Source organism: Fusarium solani (genome assembly GCF_023522795.1).
Source record: "Fusarium solani strain SB1 chromosome Unknown bctg00000007, whole genome shotgun sequence".
Lineage (NCBI taxonomy): Eukaryota > Fungi > Ascomycota > Sordariomycetes > Hypocreales > Nectriaceae > Fusarium > Fusarium solani.
The window spans coordinates 2876186-2900596 of NW_027072150.1; the positions used below are offsets into that span (position 1 = coordinate 2876186).

A 24411-nucleotide genomic window follows, 5' to 3' on the forward strand; every position below is an offset into this window, starting at 1 on the left:
TCGGGTCATTCTCAGTCCGACGACGCATGTGTGGGTTAGTTTTTATTAGATCTTCGTAAATTTCACAATGCGCCACTAAGGTTCTCAGCGTAGAGGCTTTGTCCTGCTAAATTTAGAGCCTCTAGTTGTGATGGATGAGTCTGCGGGGGAAAGGAGAGTGTGACCTCTTTATTGGTAGATGTCAGACGCCACGGTTGATTCTAGCTATTAAAGGACCAGGTGAGAAAATTCTGGTCATGGCTAGACCACTTGGCCGAATACTCATGTTTTGAAATGTGAATGAAGATAAGCTTAAGCAGCCGCTCGTATCCGGAAGGTTGCCCTTGTCAAGCAGCTATCGAGGTAGCTTAGGCAGCCTCCAATAAAGCGGAGTAAGGTGGTTCTAAAAACTACTACTCCATGGAGGAGAACTATTGGGCAACACAATGGAAAAGCCTATGGCGTCGCAGGCTGCAAAATAAAAATAGCATTCATCGAGAATTGGCCGAGGACTGATGGGAGTGCCTTCTGGTTGACGGATTCATCGAACCTCATGCCCTCTCAACTCCGGACTGCTCAGCTTTCTCGTCATGGCGACTAGCTCGGGCGGTAAAGACGCTCTCTTCACCGCGGCGTCGAGGGACAGCAAGACGTATAAAGAGAGGAGATGCAGCCGAGAGATGCAGCCTGTTCATCACTCAGATACCAAGCACTTTAGCACCAGAAACCGACCCTTCAGAGCATCTTTGATAACACTCCTCCAAACCACCATGCAGGGACGCACGCAGGGACGCCTGTCCCTCTTCGGTCTTATCGTCCTGCTCTTCGGGGCGACGCTCTTCACCTTCGCCCATGCTGCTCCCCAGGCGACGTCATCCACCGAGCCTGACGATGTCGTGGCAGAGGGCGGCGGAGAATCAACCTCCGGCATCGACGAGAGCATACCGACCGAGACAGCGGAGATTGAGCCCGACGACAGCGGCAAGGCCAATACCACCGAGATAACTGAGGACATCATCATCGAGGAGGCTAAGCAGGACCCCATCGTCAACGAGGAGAAGAAAGAGATTGAGGCTGAGATCGAGGATACCGTGGCCCTTTTCGAGGATGATGGGACCGGCAAGCGGGGCCTCATGGACCTTGGCGATCTCGAAGAGCGCAATGTCAACGATCTCAAGGAGCGCAACGAGCTCGACTCCCGCTCCCTCTTTTGCCCCCCACGCTGCCGCCGCCGCCGCTGCCGCATCCTCGCCCGAGTGATCAGGGCCTTCTTTAGGTGGGCGGCGCGCCGGTTCCGCAAGAAGAACCCCGGCAGCGGCATGCGGCCGCACCACACGCACATGTTCTTCTTGTACCCGCTGCACCGGTCGCTCTTCGACGCTAACATCCACCCACGGGTGTGGTTCCACGCCAGATGGGTGGCCCCGAGATTCTTGAAGTCGGCGGGGGTAACTTTCCTCAAGCGCGTCTACGTGCGAGCCAAGTACGCCCCCTTCCGCCGGCATGACAGCGCGGCATCGCAGAAGGCCTTCTTCGACCAGACGTGGTTGTTGGCACACGAGTACCAGCACGTAAAGCAGTACCGGGAAGTCGGCTGGGACATCGGCAAGTTTGCAGACAAGTACATTTACAAGTGGTGCATGGCGGGTAAGAAGTACTCTAAGAACCCGATGGAGATATCGGCCAACAAGGCCGCCGACAAGCTGCTGCCTCTGTTAAAGACGGAGACGCGCTTTTTCCGCTTCTGGCAGCGGGATCTGCTCAGGCACGACCTCGGCTATCCGGTTCAGACATCATATCACAACGCGGGCAAGGATCTACGACAACTCAGTTTTCAGAGGGGCGCCATGCAGTTAGACACCAGGAAGTCGTGCTATCGGAAGAAGATGAAGGGCCCGTGGGGACCTTGGCGTTGTGGCAATTCTTGAGACGACGGCTTCCCGTCCTGTTCCAATTTGCTTTTGCTGTTTGTTGCCGATTCAAGATTATCTATGTCTCGCGTTTTATCGATCGATTTCACATACATCTTTTTGTCCACTTTCTGAATAGCCCCAGAGAGTTTACCATTCCCTGTCCTTGGCATTTTTTCTGTTGTATTTATAAACGGTTGGGCTGTTTCATTTGCTAACTCGTAGCGAGATCGTGGATGGAGTTGTGGTTTCCTTAATCTCTCTCCCTCGGCACTGGTTTTCCCACAGGGTTTTCCCAATGCTATTACGTAAATGCGGAGGGGCCTAGTATAGTGTCTCTATTAAGATAGCTTTATTAAAACGCAAATATTCCTTGGCCGCTTCCGCAACGCCCATCTTAACAACAGGTTCTGGAGTAAGATCAAAGCTGGCAGGGGAATTCTTGCAGAGTGTAGAGACTATAGAGGATGAGTGGTGGTAAATACCTTTAAGAGCGGTCGATCTATCTATATAAACAATTACCCTACAGTCTCAAGTAGCCTTGTATTCAAATTCCCAACTCGTAACTCGTTAGAGAAACTTGCTCTAGGGCATGCTTCACTCTACTATAGCCTTCCCCTCACTATATGCCTTGTTCTCTGTCCCTCTAGTTCATGTACAGAACATTCCAGTGCAGCAGTATTCAGCAGCCCTGGATGTGCCTCATTAAGCGACTTGATCCCACATAGTTGCATTGCCACCTCTAGTTCTTCTTTCAAGACTGCACAATGTTAGCTGAAAGCTCTCTGGGTAGATCTCGGGTAACTCACTATTGAGAGCATGCTCAATCCCATTTTGACCGTAGGTCAACGCATGCAGGATCGGCCGGCCGAGACAGACAGCGCTAGCTCCGAGGCAGATGGCTTTCAATATGTCAGTCCCACGCCTGATGCCACCATCTATAAACACATCCATCCGCTCCAAGACCTCGGGGCAATGGATGTTAATCTCCAACAGGGTCAAAATCGCGGGCTGGGCCGTGTCAACCGCCCTCCCCCGTGGTTGGAAATGTAAATGCCCGCACAACCTTCGGACAAGGCTCTTTTGGCATCCTCGGCTGATTGAATGCCTTTCACAAATACCGGCAAGCCTGTAATCTTCCGAATCCAGTGGATGTCTGGCCATGATAGGTCTGGGTCGATGGCCAAGTTTGAAGCCGATTTGCTCGTTTCTTTGTTGTTGTTTGGTGATGAGGCTTGAATTTGAAGACGCCTTACATCGTCTCGCTTGCCAATGACTGGCAAATCCACGGTGACGATTATGGCTTCGGCCTTTAGCGCAACAACTGATTCCAGCAGTCGTTTTGTCGATTCACGGTTAGTTCCCACGTAGAGTTGAAAGAAAAATGGTTGGCCTGGGGGGAGAGCAGCGACAATTTCCTCGGGTAAAAACGAGCCCATCGTAGGGATGATGATGGTGGATCCCTTGGCAGCCAGTCCTCGGGCTATTGCGAGTTCTCCATCCGGATGCACCAGTTTTGCCAGAGATGCCGGAGCGTTGAAAACTGGAATGTCATACTCTCTTCCCAGAATTCGAGTCTTGCAGTCCACGCTTCGAGATGAAGAGAGGACCCGAGGACGGAAGTAAATGTCCTGGAATGAGGAGGCGTTTGCTTTGGTGGTGCGATTATCGTTGGCTCCAGCCGAAATCTGAGCTCTAGCCAGAGGAGGCAGGTATTCCAACGCGGCCCGTTCAATATCGTGCAGGCTGACAAGGGTGCGTAAATCGATCATGGGCTTGTTCTCCGTGGTTGGTTGGCTGGGGCTGCTTGAAGAGTCTGCAAGGTCCACTGCTTCATCCAACCTCCCGACGATCCGTGATGGTCCAAAATAACCCAGCACGGTCTTGGGACTGTGAACAGCATTGTAGGCCTTGCTGGCGTCCCTCCCGAGAGAATTCACGATAATTTCAGGTCCTCCAGGGTGTTCTTCGGCGAATCCCGTCACGTCCCACACGACGTTATCAATAATAAGCCAACCGTCATCCTCGGCGGCATGCTCTCGGACTCTATCTCTGGTCAAGATTCTCTCCATCTCTACCGAATTTGATGGGTCGGTTGATGGGTATCGGCGATGATTTAATGACAGTGAAAAAAGAGATGGCGAAAAAATGAAGATGGAAATGTATATAAGGTGTTGTGGCGGTTGGGTTCTTTCGAGAGGAAAGAAGATCGAAATGAGCGCCAAATTAAATAGACAGCCCATACCATCAAATACTTCTAAACTATTCGACCAGGCCTCCGCGGACCCCGAGAAGATCCTAGCTATCCTCGGTATCTCGTTATCTCCCTGAAATCTTTCCCCTTTCCGCAAGAGGCTTACACTAGTCTGTCCGTGTCCAACCAGCCGATGATGTCGAGGACATTCTACTCCGAAAGCCGGCGCAGCGCCTGATTACTTACTGTTCCTTGTTCAGTTTTCATCATCACGGGGCACTTCCACATCTGATACGGCTGCTCCCCATCTCTTAGCCCTCAAAAGTCAAGCCTTCCGTATACTGGAAAAAACGGGATCTAAACCAGTCCGTGAACCAAAACCACTCCGACGACCAAGGTCTCGAGTTTCCAAGCTTCGGCGTGGCCTTGTCCTTTAGCCCGCGTTGCACGTAGCCAGAAGTCAACGGAACAGCTGCTCTTGGTGTGATGGAGGCCGTGCCCTTTGCCGTTGGAGTGATGACTCTGTTACCTTGACGCTCAGCCTCTGCAAGGATTCGCATGATAAGAATACAGGAGTTGTCGATGCCGAGCGTGTAAGACGCGAGGAAATATCCGTTGAGGGCAAACAGATTAGGGATATTCTGCAACATGCAGCCTCTCCAGGTAAAATAATCGCCCACCATAACAGGCGGGCCATTATCAACCGTAACATCAACATGCCCCAAGAGCTTCAGCCGCAGTCCCGTGGCTGTAACAATGACGTCGGCAGGAAGTGACTCTCCCGATGTCAGAACGACAGCATCTTCAGTCACAGTGCTTATTTCACCCGTCACTATGGACGCCTTCCCGGTGCTCAGACACCTGTAAAAGTCCCCATCTGGGGCAATGCAGAGCCTCTGATCCCATGGATGGTACTTTGGTTCGAAGTGAGGGTCAATGGAGAACTCTTTCGGCAGCTGGCTTTGAGCCAAATGTTGTATATATCGGCGAGACAGGATAGGAAAAACTTTGCAGAAGAGAAAGATGAGATATGCTGACAAGATGTAGCGTAGGCGAATGAGGGAGATGGCCCACGACTTGGGTAATGTTTTGCGGAGCACTCGACGCATCCAGTCTGTCTGTGGCAAGCTGATTATGTACCCAGGACTGCGCTGAAGCATAGTGACGTGGCCGGCTTCTTGATGCATGGCGGGAAGCATGGTGATAGCAGTCGCGCCGCTGCCAATGATGACGACTTTCCGGCCTTGATAGTTGTAATCCTTGGGCCAAAATTGAGGGTGCAGCACGTGACCCTTGAACCTGCTCAAGCCTTCGATGTGTGCTTGGTAAGGCTGGAAAGGAGTGTTAGATTGCTATTCACCGACCGGATCATAGACCTCTTACATGATCAGCGTCATAGTAGCCAGTTCCCATCATGAGGTACTTGGTAACGATGGATATTTCGTGCCCTTGGACTTGTACCTTTAACCCCCAATGCTGAGTGCCAGAGTCCCAATTTGCGCTGGTAACCTTGTGACCCAACCTGATCTTGCTATCGAGGTCATGTTTCTTGGTAATATCTCGCAGATATTCCATGATAGACTCTCCTTTAGCAATAGATTCATCTAAAGTCTTGTGTTAGTAAGCTAGATGCTTGGTGGCAATGGAGAGTCTGACCTTCGGACCACGGGTCCCAGGGGAAACTGAGAGTGTAGAGGTCCGAATCCGAGCGAATTCCTGGGTACTGGAAAAGCGACCATGTGCCCCCGATGTCGTCACGCCCCTCTAGGATAGCGTAGGATAGCTTTGGGAAAGCTTGTTGAAAGCGGAAAGCAGCGTTGATGCCAGCAATTCCTCCCCCCACAATGATACAGTCATAGTACTTCTGGGGTACCATTGCAAGCAAAGTGATTGGTCGTATTTGTCAGACGTGCTAGAGTTGCAAAGTAATAATAATAATGATGGCTAATTGTGTCTTGGCTATTGGATCTGTTACGAACGACGGTTTTTATGCAGCGTCATTATCTGGTATCAGGCAGCTGAACCGAGGCAGCCCACTTTACTACTGACCATATTCCGATTCCTTGTAACTCCAAAACGCGGGGAAGTGGGCGTCGAGATATCCGGACAGATTCAAACCCCCGAGTCTTATCATCGGCCGGCCGCGGATCCCGCACGATCAACCTGAGAGGGGCAGGCAGCGTATGGCATAGTTTTCCATTCCCTCTGCCCTACCTCATTTTTCCTTCGCCGTGTTCTATCGCAAACAAAAAGTCAAAACCGAGTCATCTATGCGGATTTTTGAGATCTATGCGTCTCAAGATGGACTCGCCACTTACTTTATGGGAAAAGTTCGACCTTGTTCTTGGTCTTGCTTCTGTCTGTTGGTACAATCTGACCTTTGGATGAGAAGAGGCCATTCTCACGTTTCATAGTGTCGTCTGGAGCCTGGTCTGCTCTCAGTGGAGGGTTACGGGGAGAGAATGCGCCCTCAAGCTACAGGCATCATCTCATCAACCGAGTAACGCGAGCAGTAAGACCTCCCTTCTCATATGCTAATCAATGCCTGGTATGCTAATATTTGTTCCGACCCAGTTCTTGATCCGATTTAGTCTAAGACAGCATCGTTATCTGGAGACTGGTTTTGAGGAAGAATACGTCAAATGGTGTAAGGCGAACAGCTTGACTCCAGATTTGGTCACTACATCAGCTGGCTTGAAGGGCTTTTGGGTAGGTGATCGATCATCGAGGAACATAATCATCAATTATCATGGTCAGTCAAGTACAAAGCTATGATTGTTAACTGGTCTAACTCAAAAAAGGCGGCGGCTTCGTTATGGATGGATCTGTTTCTTACCTCAGTTTTTGGTCCTCGATCCAGCACCATCTATCTGATCGACGTGTGGATGCCGCATTCTTCTTTCCATGCTATCGACTAGCGCCAGAGAATCCTCATCCTGCACAGTACCAGGACGCCGTCGAAGCTCTGCGATATGTCATCAACGATCTCAAGAGATCTCCTTCAGACATTATCCTGGCAGGAGACTCATCTGGAGGCAATCTCGCCCTCGCCGTCTTATCTCATGTTTCCGGGCATGAATTGCCATACTGTCCGAAACTCACGATAGAACAGCCGCTTAAAGCCATGGCGTTGATCAGCCCAGCAGTCTCGTTTGATCTTGATAAATGGCCAAGCGTCAGAAGAAACTCCAATCGAGATTACCTAGTTCCCGACCTGATCCAGAATTGGAACGAGGCCTGGCTTTCTGGTACGCCAGTATCGGAAGCTTTTGAACCTTGTCGATATCCATCATCGTGGTGGAAGAACGCCATGGTCAAGCAGACACTTGTTGTGGCAGCTTCGGATGAGCTCGAGCTGGATTCTATTGCATCTTGGGTTGAAACGTTCCAGGTTGAGTCTATCCCTTCTTCTAATACTCAGGGCATTGAAATTGACTAAGGATGGCAGATTCACAATCCTGATGTGACGTTCGTGGTTGGAAGAAATGAGGTTCATGATGCCATGTTCGTCTGGCCGATGTTTGGTGTGAATACAGAGACAGAACAAGGGTCCACTGTCAAACTATGGTTGAATGATCGGCTAGATGCTTACTCTAGGAGCAAGTTGTAGTTTTGGATATCATTTATGTCTTATGGGGTTTGTCTATGTTCCGGTCAGACTTGACCGATCTTTGAAACTAAGCGCATGCAGGAGCTGTAGTAGCACAAAACATGATCGAGGAGACGAGTAGGCGCCCAGCACGCGGAAAGCCAGTGATTTTAAACTCATAATTTATTACGTCGTGGCAACTTGTAGATCAATAAAGCCTCATCTGTCATTCCTATGAAATTCACTTCCAACCCCAGGCGGTCGAGGCGCCGACGAAACACTAATCCTAGTTGCAGCCTCAAGTCCTGCTCAAGGTCTCACAGCGGTTCTTGAGAGACACAGGGAACTTCATGTAGTCAGAGGTCATGAGATGGCTGATGACTGGCAGCTTCATCATGACCCAGCTGAGGCGCCTAAAGTCCTCCAACATGACAAAAGTGGTGCGAAGGCGATTTTCATCGTCAGGCTTGATCTCGAATGTCATCTCGCCAGAGAAGACGTAGTACGCATCACCAGTCCACTCAAGCCTGTTTTCGGAAACCGCCTTTTGGTCTCATTAGATTAGCGGCCATGGATTAAAGGGGGCTATACTGTACCGTGATGGTGACAGGCGTTTGAATGCCACCAGTGAGGTGGGCAACCAAGACTTCCCCAACATCTAGCGGTCCGAATGCTTCAGGATTTCGATCAACACCTCTAACTAGTCCTTGAGCCCACTCGGGGTATTTCGCCCAGTCAAAAAACTAAGGAAGAAGTCAATGGGATATCGCTTCCAGCCGTGCCTCGTGATAATGACTTACGACACTCCTCACCACTTCAGCAGGAGCGTTTATGCTAACTTCCCAGCGTCCAGACATGACAAAATGAATGAAGTGCAGACAGAAAGGTAATTGCCTTGAGTTACGGGTGACTTCCTTATCTCCACCAGGCTAAGTAAACGTGGGGTGGTCTGCCTCGCTCGCCGCGGGCTCCGTGATGGACTGCTAACCCACGACTAGTGTTTGGATTCCTCAATCCTAAGCCACTCAATTGGTTACAGCCATTCAGATAATGAAAACAAGAGATACCGAGCTGAAATCTCGGGCTGTATGTTAGACCGTCGGTCCATCATTCAGCCCGCAGAACTTTCCGAATGCCGGCACTGGGAGAAAGTCAAATGCCTCGAGCCGTGTTCAGCATATAGCAAGAGATCTTCGTCTAATATTAAAGTCCTCCTTTCTTCTTGTTTATGCTCCCAGTTACAGGTCGGAGAAAACTTCAGTGGTACACTATTCTCTCTTTCTTTCTTCTTTCCTGTCCTTTTTTGAAGCCAAAGCTCTTCTTTAATTCTCAAATGGCGCCGTCCAAGATAACTGAGCTTGAAGAGACATCTTCGAGTTTATCATGGCGCAATCATTGTACAGAGTCCGCTCCGAGCTTTCTTGACAAGGGTGAATCCCTTACACCGTTGAGGGCATTGAGCCATGGTCCAATGCTCGGAGGGGTCCCAAAGTTTCTCGACCTCTCTTCCCAGCGCAAGTGGCTCCTGCAACATATGACGGCTGTTTTCCGACATTGGTCCCGCGAAGGCTATGTTGAAGGCATGAGTGGGCATATTTCGGTACGGGACCCGGAATATCCTCATGCTTTTTGGACAAACCCTTTGGGGATTCACTTTGGCCTTCTCAGGGTTGATGATATGGTCCTCGTCAACTACGAGGGCCAAATCATTGGCGGCAATCAATCCTTGCCCATAAACAGAGCCGGCTTCTTGATACATTCTGAAATCCATAAGGCCCGCCCAGATGTTCACGCTGTCTGCCATTGTCATAGCATCCATGGAAAAGCATGGTCATCCTTCGGGCGACGAATTGATATGATCAACCAAGATGCCTGCAAGTTCTTCGGCAATGCGCACACAGTGTACGAGAACCACGGCGGTGTCGTTCTCGGAGCAGAGGAGGGCGAAAGAATTGCAGCTGCGCTTGGAAATGCAAAGGCTGTGATCCTTCGAAACCACGGCATCTTAACAGTGGGATCTACTGTCGACGAGGCGGCTTGGCTGTTTACCTCTCTCGAGCATAGTTGCAAGGCCCAGCTACTGGCTGAAGCCGCCGCTGCAAACGGATCAAGGATTCTGTTGATTGATGATGAGGAAGCGAAATTCAATTTCGAAACAGAAAGTGACCCAGAGGTATGCTACGCCGAGTTTCAAGTCTACTATGAACTTGAGAGAAGGCTTTCGGATGTGGATTTCTCTTGATCTGGTATTTTGTAGCTCTGAGAGGCGCTCAAGATTGTTATTCCAACTCTGTGTCAAGGTAGTGGTGATGTTTGGTGATGATTTGTATTTGTGTCAAGACTCTAGGTTCTTCAATTGTTATTACATACTCCGTATAGGTATATGCGGTCTTATGGCTCAGTTATCCCATCAAGGGCCGGGCTTCAACTAGATCAAAAAACACAATACCAACACGTATAGGTATGTACTACTCTTATCAAACAAGATGAAGAGCGACTAACTACTAGACCATTATGGTCCGCAATGATGACAAGAAGCCATCAGCCACAATAGCAAAAGACGCAGTCATTAATACATGACGGTATCAAAACCCAATACCGTCTAGCTACTACACAAAAAGATTTATTCCCCCTCATCTCCTCACTTTTGCTCAGTCAAGTGCACCTGATTGACGCAGTCGTTCCTAGTCGTCACCAAACTGTGGCTTTTGCTGTTGTGGCTGACGGCCTCTCTTGGAGTCGTCGTCGATGATAACAACAATAACTGGGTCCTCGCTTGCCAAAATGTTGCAAGAAACAACAGAAGGCCAATTAATAACAAGGTAATTTATATCACATTGCTTGAGTGGTCCTTTTAGCAATCCACACCTCGTTGACTCGTCCAAGATTATCCTAAATTAGACATGACTCGTGGCTTTGAATCTCGTTCTCATGCTAGCCCGTTCTCAATAGTAGGCTTCGGTGTTTCTTGCAGATACCTTACTCGGTCATGTTTCCGAGCCACCAACGGGTCATCTTTCCAGGCATACTCCAGGGGAAGGCCCCGGCATCCAGCTCGTCGGCGATCGTTCCCACTGGTGAATTCCGGTAGTGGAGACCATCATACCCTGTTCCTGACTTGGCTAGTCTGACTTCCGGGTGTATGGCTTCTCAGGATAAGGGGAGTCTAGTGACATTCAGTCGGGCCATGATCCAGGGTTCCCCGCACTCGTCGCCTTCCCCAGACCCCGTCGTTCGACGGCAATTAGTGCCCCCGCCATTTCCCCAGACTGGCCATCCATCACCGTCAAACGCCACCTTCTCTGACCTTGATTCAAGCACAATTTGATACATATATGTTGATGGCTCCCCCATACGGACTTCTCCAGAACTGCATCAGCAGAGGTCTTCTCCAATACAACCCTCCACTCTTCTCCATCACGTCGTCTACTACACACAACCTCACAGCTCTGCGTTGAGGATTCATCCAAAAATGTCTCGCAGAAGTGACATCTCCGGCGAGAAGGACTTGGAGGCGATTGGCTCCAAGGCCGACGTTGCCCATCATGAAGTCACCAACCGAGGCGGCCTCACCGACGAGGAACTCGCCTTTGTGCAGAACTTCCCCGAGGACAAGAGAAAGAAGCTACTGGCCAAGATTGACGTGAGTCTATTCTGATCCTACTGGCTTGGAAATGAACCTGATCGATACTAACTGTGGGATAGTGGCGCCTCATGCCCATCCTCGTCATCCTCTACCTCGTCGCGTACATCGACAAAGCCAACATCGGAAACGCAAAGATCGAGGGAATGCTTTCCGACCTGGGTATGACGGGCGACCAGTACAACATTGCCCTGTCAATCTACTTTATTCCTTGTAGGCTTGACCACGTAGTTCCATGTTGGATCAAACATGGCTGACTGATAACAAAGACATTCTCGGCGAGGTTCCCAGCAACATGATTCTCGACAAGTTCCGCAAGCCATCTCAGTACATGGCAGCCATCATGCTCATCTGGGGTGGAATCGTTATTTCTACAGGCTTCATTGAGAACTTTGGCCAGTTACTCGCAGTCCGCACTCTTCTAGGCCTATTCGAGTGAGTATTGCCATCACTGATGCCACTGAACGATCAAACACTAACCAGGCTTCCAGGTCCGGTTTCTTCCCTGGTGCCATCTTGATCATCTCCAAGTGGTTCCTCCCCAACGAGACGCAGACCCGAGTAGCTATCCTCTATACCTCGGCAGCCACAGGTGGCGCCTTTTCTGGCCTCTTCGCATATGCTATCGCGAAGCTCGACGGCGCCGGCGGCATCGAAGGATGGCGGTGGATCTTCATCATTGAGGGAATCTTCACCGTCCTCGGCGCCTTTGCTACTTGGTTCCTGCTCGTCGACTCCCCCGAGCTCTCCAGCTGGCTCACCGACGAGGAGAAGCGATACCTTGTGCTGCGCCAGGCCACTCGACGCGTCACAAACTCGAGCGAGTACCGCGAGAAGACGGACAAGGGCGCCTTGTGGGCTGTTGTAAAGGACTGGAAGGTCTACCTCCTCACTATCTGCTCCTGGTCCAACGCTGCACCCAACTACGGCCTCAAATTCTCCATGCCCTCCATCACCCAGGGCATGGGCTTCACCTCCAGCAACGCCCAGCTCATGACCATCCCGCCTTACTTCTGCGGCGCAATCTCCTCGTACCTCTTGGCCCGCTGCGCCGACAAGTTCAAGTGGAGAATGCCCTTCCTCATCGGTCCCCAGACTTGTGTTCTCATCGCCTTCTCCATCTTGATGGCCAAGGCCGAGTTCATCAAGGAGAACCTGGGCGCCTGCTACTTCGCCGTGTGTCTCGCCTGTGCTGGCATGTACCCCATTCTCCCCGGCGTCAGCGCGTGGAATATCGACAACAACCCCCTCCCCACCAGGCGCGCCATCAGCATTGCGTACCTCAACTGCGCTGGCACCATTGGCGGTATCTATGGCAGCTACATCTACAAGGACAACGAGAAGCCCAAGTACACCACTGGCTATGGCGCATCCTTGGGCTTTGCTATCGGTGGTATTCTGAGCGCCGTCATTCTCGAGACGGCCCTGATGTCCTTGAACAAGAAGCGGGCCAAGCTCACTGAGGCTGAGATTCGGGAGAAGTACACGGATGAGGAGCTTGAGGCCATGGGTGACCGCAGCCCTCTCTTTAAATACAGTCTGTGAGGAGCTGAGAAGCGTTAGAGGAGTTCTACGGTGGCTATCGAGTTGATTGCTCGTTCTGATTCACGTTCAAGCCAAGACAGCGCGGCTTTTAAGGATACGCAGAATGCAGCTTAGGTGCAGACAGCTAGCAAGTTAAATGTATTTTGAGTAATGAGTACACCATACATGAGTCCATTTTCACAAACATACTCTTGAATACCCCGTGACTTTATACGGTAATACATTCTTCGTTATAGTTGAAACCCGGCCCTCGATGGGATAACTGAGCCAGAAGACCGTGACTTTATACGGAACTAGGCTCTCCAACCCCATCAATGAGCGTTAAGTTTCATCGGTGTGTAGAGCTATTACCGTCTTCTATGTCACTCGAACCTAAGCTTGATTGTAGTGATGATAGCCAGCCAAGAAGTGACAAGAAGACAAAGGTTAGCTAATTAAGAGAAGTGACATCATGATTGAACGATGAGATGGCAAGTACGGTACCTAGCAAGAGTCGAGTATTGAAACGCGAGTGTCAAAAGTTGCCATTTCTACTTGAGCCGAGTTATCTATATAGATCGCTTCTCCTCGATATTCGCCAAAACTCCAAGGGTATCAAGACTCCAAGTCTTCATCTTTTCGTCCAACGGCTGATACGGCCGTCGCATCTCCCAAGACGACTCTTGATCCACGCCGATCTTGCGACCCAAGAAATGCCACGCGCCATACTTGGTACAGGCAATACCCTTCTTGCAGGCCCATTCTGCGTGGGCTACCACATCTTGAAGCTTCTTGGCTTCCTCCACCTTCCCAGCCTTCCACAAGTCGTAGACTGCTGAAGTAGACCAAGGGAAGACGTTACCCATTCCCGTCACGCAGCCACTTCCACCAGCCTGCAGCGTGGGCAATAGATAATCGCTGCTCCCGCCAAAGACGCCGAATTGCTCGTGTGAGAAGAGACTCGTCAAGCGTGTAAGCTTGCCCACGTTTCCGCAGGTCAGCTTCACTGCTGAAATATTTGGATGGGTGGCCAAAGCAGCCAACTGATCCGAGTCCAGATCAATACCCGACGTGACATTGGGGAAGTTGTATATCACAATAGGAATTGGGGACTGGTCTGCAACCTCGCGGAAGTAGGCGAGAAGGGCAGGAGAAGGGAGAGCCTTGGCCCAGTAGCTAGGCGGCAGGAGAAGGGCAAAGTTGGCACCGGCGCTGGCAGCGTCCTTGGCGTTGAGGATAGTCTCGTATGTGGATTGCGCCGAGATGCCAGCCACGATAGGATAGTCAGAGCCATTGGTCTCTGAGGCCGCACGAGAAACGTTCTCGAGGATAGCCTTGCGCTCGTCGCGCGTGAGAAGGGCGAGCTCGCCGTTGGTGCCCAGGTACACCAGGCCGTGCATGCCTGCCTTGATCAGGGCCTGGCATTGAGTGAACATGGCCTCGTGGTCCACGGATTGGTTTGCATCGCCGGCCTTGTAGAGGGTAACCACCGGAGTGTACACTCCAGCGGGGAGGGGCTTGGCCTTGGGCTGGATGGTGCTTCTGTTCATTGTTGTGAATGCTGGTGAAGAGTGAATAGAGACTAGGGTAGTAGAGATATTGGAATGTGGTCAGTGAGGTCCCAGTGATGAATGGTCTTCTTGTTTTGTTCTGGCGCGAATAAAATACGAGTCTGAAGCAAGGGTTTGTCCACGGCGAGTCGCGTGGACCGAACTAACTAGTCCATGAGATCAGCGGGGAAAGTCTGGGGTGGTTTCGGAACCAAGACCGACGAAGCTCATCGTCCAATAGGAAACATGACCGTGACTTTGGGGGGTCCAGGGATGGGGGCAAATGGAACGCTGATCCCGGCGCCCTCTGGCCACCTTTGAACTTGATGACAATTCTTAGTTGTTTTTGCTCCTCTTTTTTGGGAGGCTCACTCCGTTTTCTCACCAGATCAGTCAGCTGAGACTTTCTCCTCACACGTTCTTGCTCATTTGTGTACCTTCAAGCAGTACGGCTCGTCAACAACAATGGATGTGCCAACTGGGTCTAAAGTGACAATCTCACTGAATGACCTCAGAAAGCATAACACATCAACAGACTGTTGGATTGCTATTCACTCCAAGGTCTGGGATATTACCGACTTCATCGAGGAGCACCCCGGTGGACCAGAAAGTGAGTGTTTTTGTCCACAAAAGCTTTACTATTGTTCTGACATAATCTGTCAGTCCTTCTTGAACATGCTGGGTCTGATGCCACGGGACTCTATGATGGCGTGCATGCCCCGGATATTATTGAGGAGCTTTCGGATGACAAGCTAATTGGCTACCTTGAGACTCCAACGGCAGATGCAGTTGTAACCGCATCTCAAGTTACTCAACAGGAACCCACATCTCCAGACACTGCTAGCAAGGCCTTATCTGCACTCGAGACAGAGAGTTCCTTTGACTCACTTGACTCCATCCTCAGTGCCCCCGACTTTGAACAGGCCGCCAAGAGGGGACTCACGGCCAAGACATGGGCATTTTACTCCTCGGCGGCAACAGACCTGGTGACGCTCAAAAACAACAAGGAACTAGTCCGAAGAATCATGATCAGGCCCAGGATCTTGAGGAATGTCACCAACATCAACCTCGGGAGGAGCATTCTGGGTTTCAAATGCTCAGCCCCATTCTTCATTGCACCCGCTGCTATGGGCAGACTTGCTCACCCGGATGGAGAACTTGCCCTTTCTCGGGCTGCGGCGAACGAAGGCATCATCCAATGTGTAAGCCCCCGCGACTCTTGCTGCAACTGGCTCCAATACTTGGTCCAATGTCCTAACATGTGGTAGATTTCAAGCAACGCGTCTTACTCACTGCGTTCAATCGTCAAAGCAGCTCCACCCTCACAGCCCTTCTTCTTCCAACTCTACGTCAACTCAGATCACCGAAAAACAGTGGAACTTCTCAAAACCGTCCGCGAGCTCGATGTCAAAGCCATCTTCGTGACAGTCGACGCGCCTGTCCCCGGTAAGCGTGAAGCTGATGAGCGCGCCGCCCAGGAGGGCACAGTCAAGTCAGCTATCAGCGGGGGTGAAAGCAGCAAGGATAAGAAGGGGAGCGGGTTCGGCCGTCTCATGGCCCAATACATCGATAAGTCCCTGTCTTGGGAGGATCTAGCTTGGATCCGCGAGGCAAGTGGCGGCGTGCCTATTATTCTGAAGGGTGTTCAGACCGCAGAGGATGTGAAGAAGGCTGTCGAGTACGGCGTGGAGGGTGTATTACTTAGCAACCACGGCGGTCGGTCCCTTGATGGGTAAGTCAATTTCAATCCATGGAACTAGCAATGTGCTAACGTACTCGTTTAGATCCCAGGCCAGCATTTTGGTTCTCCTCGAGCTGCGGAAGAACTGCCCTGAGGTCTTTGACCAGCTCGAGGTTTACATCGACGGCGGCTTTGAACGGGGATCTGATATTCTCAAAGCAATTGCCCTTGGAGCAACGGCCGTCGGTATCGGTCGACCATTTTTATACTCGCTCCTCTTCGGCCAAGATGGAGCCGAGCATTTGTCGCGCAGTATGTTTAACCTCACCCAAAACCATAGAACAGAATGACGCTAACGCCTAACAGTTTTGAAAGATGAACTTGAAACGTCAATGAGGCTGTGCGGTATCACCAGCTTCGAGGAAGCAAGACCTCGTCTGGTCAACACGTTAGACGTGAATCACCTAGTTGTTTCTGACGAGGAGGAAAGCCCGAGACGACGAGTATCCAAGTTGTAGATTATGGAGTCGGTTTGATTGGGTTGTATTTTTTGAAGCAGCACACCGTGAATATTAGACAAGCTACTGAGAGATGCCGGTATAAATAGCATCGTCGAATTGTTAGTATATTGGGATTCATTGTAAAGTAAAGCTGTGAATCTCTTTCTACGACTCATGTACCCGCAACCTTCCTTTCTCAACGAACTTGCTAGTGGTAAGCATTGGGCATGTTATCCTGTGGACGTCTTTTTATTCAGCTAATCTCGGCTCTATGGAATAATCTCGTAGCTTAGTTCAGTGTCGCATGAAACGCCTGAACAGTCTCCAAGATCCCCTCCGGCTCTGCCAAGCCAAGCCCATACGCCCTTGAAACGTCAAACCTAGCGGGCCAGCTTCCTACAATTGCTTCGATAGCTGGATCCCTCTGTTCTTCAATTTGAGAGATTGCTTCATCACCACCAACCGCCTTGAGAGCATCTAGCATCTCTTGAATGCTGACTGTGATTCCAGGCAGATTGACGACCCGTGAATCACCAAACTTCTCAGCTGGGATATCTTTCACCTTGACAAGGTTCTTTACCACCGTTGTCGGGCTGCATACCCAAAGCTCAAGATCTCGGCTCACAGGCAAGGTATTTCGAATACCCTTTAGTGATTCGCGGATAATGCCCGAGGCGAAACTTGAGGCAGCAGCAGACGGAGCTCCAGGTCGAACGACAACAGTCGGAAGTCTCACAATCCGACCATCAAGAAGACCACGACGGGAAAAGTCATTCAAAAGCAGCTCGATCATGATCTTTTCCATGCCATACGAGCTCTTGGGCTGTGGCAGCGTCTCAAACTCGCGCACAATCTCTGCCTTGCCATAGATGGCGCACGAGCTGGCAAATACGACTACCGTCCCGGGATGCCGACGCCTCAGCTCATCCAGGATGTTTCTGATGGAGTCAAAGTTCACCTTCATCCCAAGGTCGAGGTTTGCCTCGGCACCGCCAGACATCAGCCCGTGGAGTAGGTAGACATGGGTGTACGATTGAGAGAGGAGTTTTGAGACGGCTGACGGGTCGGTGAGATCCGCAGCGAGGGATGTGATACGATGGGCATCTTGTGCTACCTTGGGTGGGATAGCTGGAGGGGCAATGTCGGTGAGCGTGAATTTGTCGCTGGGGCTTGAGCTGGCAACGAGGGATGCGATCAGCTCTTGGCCAATGAAGCCGCCAGCGCCGGTGATGAGGATGTTCTGTGCCATATTCGGGGAAGCTGATGAGATGATGTAAACTTGATTGGGTGCTTGACGAGGGATGATGGTTATTCAAGGATCGTTGTATACAATTCTTGTGTTTTTAACTAGGACGTTCTGTTACCAGTGGCCTAGGGATATGGACGGCCCTGGTCATTCGTCTCGGCCGACGGCTTGGACCCATGTCGTGGGTTGCGGTCTTGTGGCCGATTGGCTGGGTTGCACAACTCTCCGCTCAACGACTTGGGTTGATCCAATCAAGCACGTCAACTTCATGTTACCTTGACCTCAACTGGCGTGTTTTGCTCCCAGTCCATGGATGAATTGTCTACGGTTTACAGCTCTAAGATTCAGATCCCACAGTAACATCCAGGGCATGGAAATTTGGGTAATGGCGCATTGGCACTGGTCGGTGGTGGCAGAGGCGCTATTCTCGTTAGAACATTCAAGTTCACTTGCCATGCCATGCAGTTATAAACAATGGCAGATCAGGCAAAACCCACAGTATTTAAGACTTTAAAATAGCGTGAATTATGGCAGTATGAAAGGACAACTGGTGACGTTCAAGTTCTCGCCGATCAACTTTGTGCATTAGCTCATCTCGTACGCAAGAACCTCATCAGAAATCCAGCTCTAACCCTTAACCCACCCCTCAATATTCTCTATCCTGACATGCTTGATAAACTGCCGGTGGAAGGTAAACGCAATGTGTGTGACTTCCGGGCCGTCCCCGTCTTGTACGAGAATACTCGGGTAACTCAGTTCCCTATTTTCTTTCCCTGTGGAGCTGTTCGTCCCGCAGAACCCATCACCGTCCTCCAACACGCGCTCAGTCCAAGTCAGACCATCATCATCCGACACACCGACTGTGAGCGCTTTCCGAGGAGTTCCCCATATCGCACTCTTCTGGCCAACGGCAGTCTGGTTTGGTCGTTTATCATCTTCAGGAGTGATATCGTCGTACAGCCCTTCCCGTCTCAACGAGTCGGGGGAAGCAGCAGATCGATTGAACACAATGGCCAACTTGCCGGAGCGAAGGCGGGCGGCGCAGATGCCACTGTTGGGATTCGGTAGAGTGAGAGCCTCTGGCTTTGCCCAGTCGAGGCCGTTGGTGGAGGTTGAGCGGTAGACATTGTCTGCCCAGCGGCTGCGGTAGAAAGCAACCCAAGGAGACTGCTCAGAAGCTGGAGGCACTATGTTCATGTGCACGGCGCCAGAACTGTCCGGCAACTGCTTCTCGTTCCAAGTTTTACCGCCGTCCTTTGAGTAAAAGACTCCCGAGATGTCGTCGTTTCCAATCCATCGGTGGCCAGGCGTGCCTCGGCAGTAGAAGACTGGTAAGACCCAAGTCCCATCCTTTAGTATGACGATAGGTTGGCGGGTGAAGATACCCGTCTTGCCCGGGAGAAGCTGATTGGCCTCAGACCAGGTGATGCCCTGGTCAGATGATTTGCGAACCAAGATGTAGGCCCCGTCTTGATTTCCAGCATCTTGTGAGGTATGAAGTAGCCATATCTCGCCGCTGTCCGGCACTCTGAAAAGAACCGGGTTCTGGCAACTTCTGTTCTCGTCGTAGGAGATTTTTTTGGGAGAAGTCCAGGACGATGAGCCCGGCTCTAGACGAGAGAGCCAGATGCTAATATCTGGAAGACCCTCTTGCGAGCCACCAAACCAGGTGCAGAGTAGCGTCTTGTCTGGCAGTTGAAGCAAGTTTGATGCATGGGACTGGACTGTCGCTGCGGGAATCGGGGTGCTCAGGATGTTAGGTGCCATGGTGTGTGAGTGCTGACGAAGGTTTATGGTTGAACAAGTGTCGTGCTGTGAGATCTAATCAGCTTGGCCTCGTGTGTTGACCGGCTTTACCGTGATTAGTATCAGAGTCGCATGGCCTTGACCACTTTAAAAGCTTGATCCTTTGACCAACTCGACCCTTGGTCGTCTCCGTTTCGCTTTCCGAATACCCCACTTCCTCGGCCGCGTACATGTTTCCGAGTCTCGGGAGGGGCGACATGGTTCTCCTCACAAGCTGCAACCAACCGGAGAGTAGGCCGATCCTCCACAAGCCCCGGGGATGGCCTCATCTGGGAGTTGATGCGGGGGTACCCACTCGACCCTGCTCGGCCACATCGACGACGAGACATGGCGAGCGGGGAGGATTGACAAGATAAAAAGCAGTAAATAATGCCAGGAAGAGTGATTTGGAGTAGTCATCATCACATCGCATCCAACTGACAGACTAAAATGGAGTACACACGGTGAGCATGTTTCCATCCAGCACCTCCCCATGCAGCCTCACTAACCCGATCTTCCTCTAGCCTTGGCAACACCGGTCTCAAGATCTCAAAGATCATTCTTGGATGCATGACCTTTGGCTCGAGCAACTGGGAGAGCTCACCATGGACGCTGGACGAGGAGCAAGGACTCGAACTGCTCAAGGCCGCGTATGACAGCGGCATCAACACATGGGACACTGCCGACACCTACTCGAACGGCAAGTCAGAAGTCATCGTGGGCAAGGCACTCAAGAAGTTCAACATTCCCCGGCAAAAGGTAGTCATCTTGTCCAAGATCTTCAACCCTGTCATGGATGACGACTCCAGGCCGCCCAGCGTCAACGATGGGCCTTTGGTTAACCAGATGGGCTTGAGCCGGAAGCACGTCTTCCACGCTGTTGACAAGTGCCTGGAGAGGCTTGGCACAGACTATATCGGTATGAACACACCTGTCATACGCAAGCCCTTTCAAGCTTACTTTTCATAGACGTACTCCAAATCCATCGTCTGGACCGTGAGACCCCGCCTGAGGAGATCATGAGAGCCCTGCACGACGTGGTGCAGTCCGGCAAGGTCCGCTACATCGGCGCGTCATCTATGTACACGTGGGAATTTGCACGCCTGCAGTACATCGCCCGGTCCAACGGCTGGACCGAGTTTATCTCCATGCAGCCCTTCTATAACCTCCTCTACCGCGAAGAGGAGCGCGAGATGCTCCCCTTCTGCCAAGCCACCGGTACGTGCGCCTCAGTTTCAATGATAGTGTAACTCATGCTGACCATCACCTCTCAGGAGTCGGTGTCATTCCCTGGAGCCCCATCGCAAGAGGCCTCCTCGCCAAGCCCCTTCCCTCAGAAGGCAACACCGAAGGCCAGTCCCTGCGGAGCCAGATGGACAAGAAGAAGGACGCTTGGTTCGCCGATGCCAACTTGGAGATCGTGAATCGTGTGCAAAAGGTGGCAGCTGATAAAGGAGTCAGCATGGCCCTTGTCGCGACGGCCTGGGTGCTGCAGAAGGGTTGCTGGCCCATTTTGGGGCTGAACTCGGAGAAACGAGTCAAGGAGGCTGTAGATGCGCTGAAGATTCAGTTCACGGCCGAGGAGCTGGAGTATCTTGAGAGCGAGTACCGACCGAGGAACATTCAAGGCATGTAGATTGTTTGATAGAAAGTATACATATAGATTCCCATTTTTGATGCAACATTGATCTTTTTACAGAAGTTACACAACCATCACTGCGTTTCGCCGTTGGGAAACATAGCTATTGACTGCAAATACCCATCGACATCGAGATATGCTGGATCAAAACCAAAGATTGGCGAGAGCCCGAAAGTCGTGTCCCACGTCGGACACGGATTTCCATCAACACGCGGGAGCATATGCTCTACGCCCACTGCGTCTCCAAACCCATGATTGCTGTCACCGTTGAGGATCACATCAAGAATGGCATCATCTACTCCATTCGTAGGTGCAAGCAACGTCAACACCTTCTCGAGCCCACCAATCATCAGGCTGGCCAAGTGCCACTTCCCCATTGACAGCGAACGGAGGTGCTCTATCAGTTGAGTAATCTTATCCCGAGCCTGGTCGCGTCTTATCAGGTTGTCGCCGTACTTGTGGGCCACCTTGGCCAAAAACATGCAGCAAAACGCTGTCATGGAGATGAGATAGGATGGCATGCCGACGATGCCAGACGATATGTCAGGGTCAGTCACGAGCATGTCGATTATAGCCGATGCAGCGGTGACGGCCATCGACGCCGAGTCAAGAAAATGACTGGGAATGGCGTCTGATTGACCACGAAAAACGTGGGAGAAGAGGTATAGCTGTGCGAAGTGAAAGTGAAGGAGAGCCCCTTTCCGAGGAAACCCTCCAATAGCAGGGTGTTGCTCTAAACCTGGTCAGCCTCCCTTCACAAGATCCGGAAACCTAGACACTTACCTGGCAGCCGTGTAGTCCACTTTGCGATCCATTGGTCCAGTTGCCGGTTATAATGGCCTATCTGGCTGACATAGACCCGTGGTATCGTCTCGCCTTTGTCTGGACCAAACAGTTGCCTGACACTCCTCACGACCCCCATCAGCTCGACTTGGCTCATGAGCCTTTCATCCTGGGCTGTGGCGAACGGAGCCTGTAGAAAGCCTTCCCAGTCCTGTGTCGACCATTCATCTTGGATGATGGCGGGCCGGTCGTAGAGTATGGCGAGATGCTGGTCACATATAAAGAGAATGGACCAGATTCGGGCGTAGTCGATGGCATCTTCCGTCTGTTCCTTGATGGCCCGGCTGAAACTGTTGTGCACGTTGCATTCTGTAGCTCGGCGGATAGCGTGTCCCGACAGAGTCCACGATAGATCGCTTAGCCAGTATGAAGCAATGCTAAGGGCTCTAAAGTAGTCACGATCCCCTGACCGTTGAAGCATTGACTTTTCGGTCAGCCTGCGCAGCTCGGAGCTGCAAATTCCATAGACCTTGTCAGCGTCTGGATCATGCAAACCGGCGACTGTCAAGGTTGCCGCGGAAAGAATGGAGCTGTTCCGGCGTAGTTCGTCCAGGGATTTGTATCTGCATCCGATAGAGTAGATGAAGCCATCTAGTCGATCGCGGTACAGTGCAAAGAGACGCTCAGCATCGGCTTGTTGGATCAACCCTCGCGAGATGAAATCGTCGATTGGCTTGCTTTGCCCGTCCTTGGGATCCTCGGGCGAACGTAACGCCCTCATCTTGGTCAACGCGTACAGGGAATGTATAGGGGCGTGTGGCAGCCGGTCGTCCTCTGGCGTGAGCTTAGGCGAGTTGTCGCAGGAAGGACCGTTGACTTCATCCAAGGAGTACTGGAAGTTAGTGACGGGTGGTTGCGAATTTGACGAATCGCGGGCTTCTGAGAGAAGTGAGATCCGAAGCGGTGGAAGATCAGGCATTCCTGCGGCGCTTCTCATTTCTTTGACGGCCGAGTGGAGGGACTCCAGGTCCGCCAGCACCGCCTCTGATAGTCTAGGTTGATCAAGTCAGGAACAATTTCCATCGCTAAACAAATAGGATCTCACTCTGTCTTTTCGTCGATAATGGTTTGGAGGTTCTTGCTAACAACGCAGCTGAGCTTCTTGTCAGTGCACCTTCGACACGGTGGTCCAGTATCGTCCATCAGGCATTTGATCTGTATTCAACGTCAATGGAGGCCTTTCTCTGTGAGAAACCGACATGCCCGTACCTTGTGCTTGCGGCACGTCGTGCATGCCCTGATATTCCTCGAGATGTGCGCCACCGGCTGATCATTGTGTGCCCCTATCGCCACCCTCTTTGGGGCGTTCTACCCAGGTCAGCAATCGGCTCATGGCTACGAACAGAGCAGTTGTGTGGAGACGTACAAAGGAGGCCTCGGGCACTTCATGGTTGCTGTTTCCCCTGGAACGCTTCGACATTGGTGATGCGAGACAGACTTGAACGTGTGACGACAACGTCTGGATGAGCCGCATGACCAGCCGCACAGGAGACCCATGCGGGGTATGGGGTACGAGGTATGGGGGGAGAGTGTGTGTATTAGTCAGGCTGAATTTAAGAGATCTAGTTGGGTGATTTCTTGCCTTGCCTCAGCCAGCATCCCCACCGTCATTTCGGCTCAATCTACCCTACAAGATGCATTTCACCAGGTTGCTGACCCTCATTAAGGTCTCGAAGGGTGAGAGAGGGCATCTGATTTTATCTTGAAGTGCTAAGAGTGACTTTTTTGAACTAATATTGACTGGCTTTGAGCTGTTTTCAATAGCTAACGTGTTTGTGTGAATATTCACTATTTCCAACACATGAACCTGACCCAACGTCTCACCTTGTTTTAATCGATCAACAATACATCCGCACCACATTCGATGACTCTACTAAACTACATTTGATAGACATAGTACACCCTTGCCTCTTCGAATTGATAAGCGATATGTCCCATTGAATAAACTCGCCACTTGTTTGAAGTTTGGCCTGGAATTGTCTCCCAGCGAGGACTGGCTGCTGGCGGTGAATTCAACCAATCGGCGCGAAGACCGTCTGGATGACATGTTAGCCAATCATATAGGGCAATGCCCTCAAGGTCGGAACCATGACCGAGCCCGCCCTTGGCGAAACAGCAACAGCGCGCCTCTGGGGCCTCGCAGTCTGGCCTGGCATGACAACGCAAATGTACTTGAACTTGAGGGGCTACGAAATTCACAAGCAATATCAGTCAATCTGCAACCTTTAGTCTATTTCAGCTCAAAAGTTGTTGCAAGACATCTCTTCAGCCCAATCTCATCCCTGCCATTCACAATCCCTGCTCCGCCACCGACCTCCCCCTCAGACA

The 24411-nt window shown here is 51.3% G+C and overlaps 13 protein-coding genes across 13 annotated transcripts; 6 read left to right on the forward strand and 7 right to left on the reverse strand.

Moving 5' to 3' along the window:
• Positions 1–569: 569 nt before the first annotated feature.
• Positions 570–1907, forward strand: MRS44_011862 (uncharacterized protein; the record flags this gene model as incomplete). The annotated part of the gene is made up of 1 exon (XM_046282910.2): positions 570–1907. One exon carries the CDS (start codon positions 570–572, stop codon positions 1905–1907), a length of 1338 nt encoding a protein of 445 aa, XP_046124653.1.
• Positions 1908–2887: 980 nt separating this feature from the next.
• On the reverse strand, positions 2888–3961 carry MRS44_011863 (uncharacterized protein; the record flags this gene model as incomplete). The annotated part of the gene is made up of 1 exon (XM_046271778.2): positions 2888–3961. The coding sequence occupies one exon, from the start codon at positions 3959–3961 to the stop codon at positions 2888–2890; it is 1074 nt and encodes a 357-aa protein (XP_046124652.2).
• A 433-nt stretch (positions 3962–4394) lies between these two features.
• MRS44_011864 (uncharacterized protein) lies at positions 4395–5959 on the reverse strand (the record flags this gene model as incomplete). Its single annotated transcript, XM_046271770.1, has 3 exons — positions 4395–5414; positions 5467–5687; positions 5740–5959. 3 exons carry the CDS (start codon positions 5957–5959, stop codon positions 4395–4397), a joined length of 1461 nt encoding a protein of 486 aa, XP_046124651.1.
• Positions 5960–6384: 425 nt separating this feature from the next.
• On the forward strand, positions 6385–7522 carry MRS44_011865 (uncharacterized protein; the record flags this gene model as incomplete). Its single annotated transcript, XM_065619896.1, has 3 exons — positions 6385–6449; positions 6675–6835; positions 6885–7522. The coding sequence occupies 3 exons, from the start codon at positions 6385–6387 to the stop codon at positions 7520–7522; spliced, it is 864 nt and encodes a 287-aa protein (XP_065475968.1).
• Positions 7523–7970: 448 nt separating this feature from the next.
• Positions 7971–8529, reverse strand: MRS44_011866 (uncharacterized protein; the record flags this gene model as incomplete). Its single annotated transcript, XM_046281726.1, has 3 exons — positions 7971–8216; positions 8269–8415; positions 8473–8529. The coding sequence occupies 3 exons, from the start codon at positions 8527–8529 to the stop codon at positions 7971–7973; spliced, it is 450 nt and encodes a 149-aa protein (XP_046124649.1).
• A 614-nt stretch (positions 8530–9143) lies between these two features.
• On the forward strand, positions 9144–9914 carry MRS44_011867 (uncharacterized protein; the record flags this gene model as incomplete). Its single annotated transcript, XM_046274320.2, has 1 exon — positions 9144–9914. One exon carries the CDS (start codon positions 9144–9146, stop codon positions 9912–9914), a length of 771 nt encoding a protein of 256 aa, XP_046124648.2.
• A 1230-nt stretch (positions 9915–11144) lies between these two features.
• On the forward strand, positions 11145–12860 carry MRS44_011868 (uncharacterized protein; the record flags this gene model as incomplete). The annotated part of the gene is made up of 4 exons (XM_046273208.2): positions 11145–11315; positions 11378–11528; positions 11585–11750; positions 11807–12860. The coding sequence occupies 4 exons, from the start codon at positions 11145–11147 to the stop codon at positions 12858–12860; spliced, it is 1542 nt and encodes a 513-aa protein (XP_046124647.1).
• A 548-nt stretch (positions 12861–13408) lies between these two features.
• Positions 13409–14389, reverse strand: MRS44_011869 (uncharacterized protein; the record flags this gene model as incomplete). The annotated part of the gene is made up of 1 exon (XM_046277893.2): positions 13409–14389. The coding sequence occupies one exon, from the start codon at positions 14387–14389 to the stop codon at positions 13409–13411; it is 981 nt and encodes a 326-aa protein (XP_046124646.1).
• Positions 14390–14854: 465 nt separating this feature from the next.
• Positions 14855–16588, forward strand: MRS44_011870 (uncharacterized protein; the record flags this gene model as incomplete). Its single annotated transcript, XM_046273207.2, has 5 exons — positions 14855–14999; positions 15053–15591; positions 15658–16121; positions 16174–16382; positions 16437–16588. 5 exons carry the CDS (start codon positions 14855–14857, stop codon positions 16586–16588), a joined length of 1509 nt encoding a protein of 502 aa, XP_046124645.1.
• Positions 16589–16859: 271 nt separating this feature from the next.
• MRS44_011871 (uncharacterized protein) lies at positions 16860–17819 on the reverse strand (the record flags this gene model as incomplete). Its single annotated transcript, XM_046273206.2, has 1 exon — positions 16860–17819. The coding sequence occupies one exon, from the start codon at positions 17817–17819 to the stop codon at positions 16860–16862; it is 960 nt and encodes a 319-aa protein (XP_046124644.1).
• A 624-nt stretch (positions 17820–18443) lies between these two features.
• On the reverse strand, positions 18444–19583 carry MRS44_011872 (uncharacterized protein; the record flags this gene model as incomplete). The annotated part of the gene is made up of 1 exon (XM_046279778.1): positions 18444–19583. One exon carries the CDS (start codon positions 19581–19583, stop codon positions 18444–18446), a length of 1140 nt encoding a protein of 379 aa, XP_046124643.1.
• Positions 19584–20051: 468 nt separating this feature from the next.
• MRS44_011873 (uncharacterized protein) lies at positions 20052–21237 on the forward strand (the record flags this gene model as incomplete). The annotated part of the gene is made up of 4 exons (XM_046282909.2): positions 20052–20065; positions 20126–20520; positions 20571–20819; positions 20876–21237. The coding sequence occupies 4 exons, from the start codon at positions 20052–20054 to the stop codon at positions 21235–21237; spliced, it is 1020 nt and encodes a 339-aa protein (XP_046124642.1).
• A 77-nt stretch (positions 21238–21314) lies between these two features.
• On the reverse strand, positions 21315–23357 carry MRS44_011874 (uncharacterized protein; the record flags this gene model as incomplete). The annotated part of the gene is made up of 4 exons (XM_046279132.2): positions 21315–21973; positions 22024–23075; positions 23129–23197; positions 23293–23357. 4 exons carry the CDS (start codon positions 23355–23357, stop codon positions 21315–21317), a joined length of 1845 nt encoding a protein of 614 aa, XP_046124641.2.
• Between the last annotated feature and the right edge of the window lie 1054 nt (positions 23358–24411).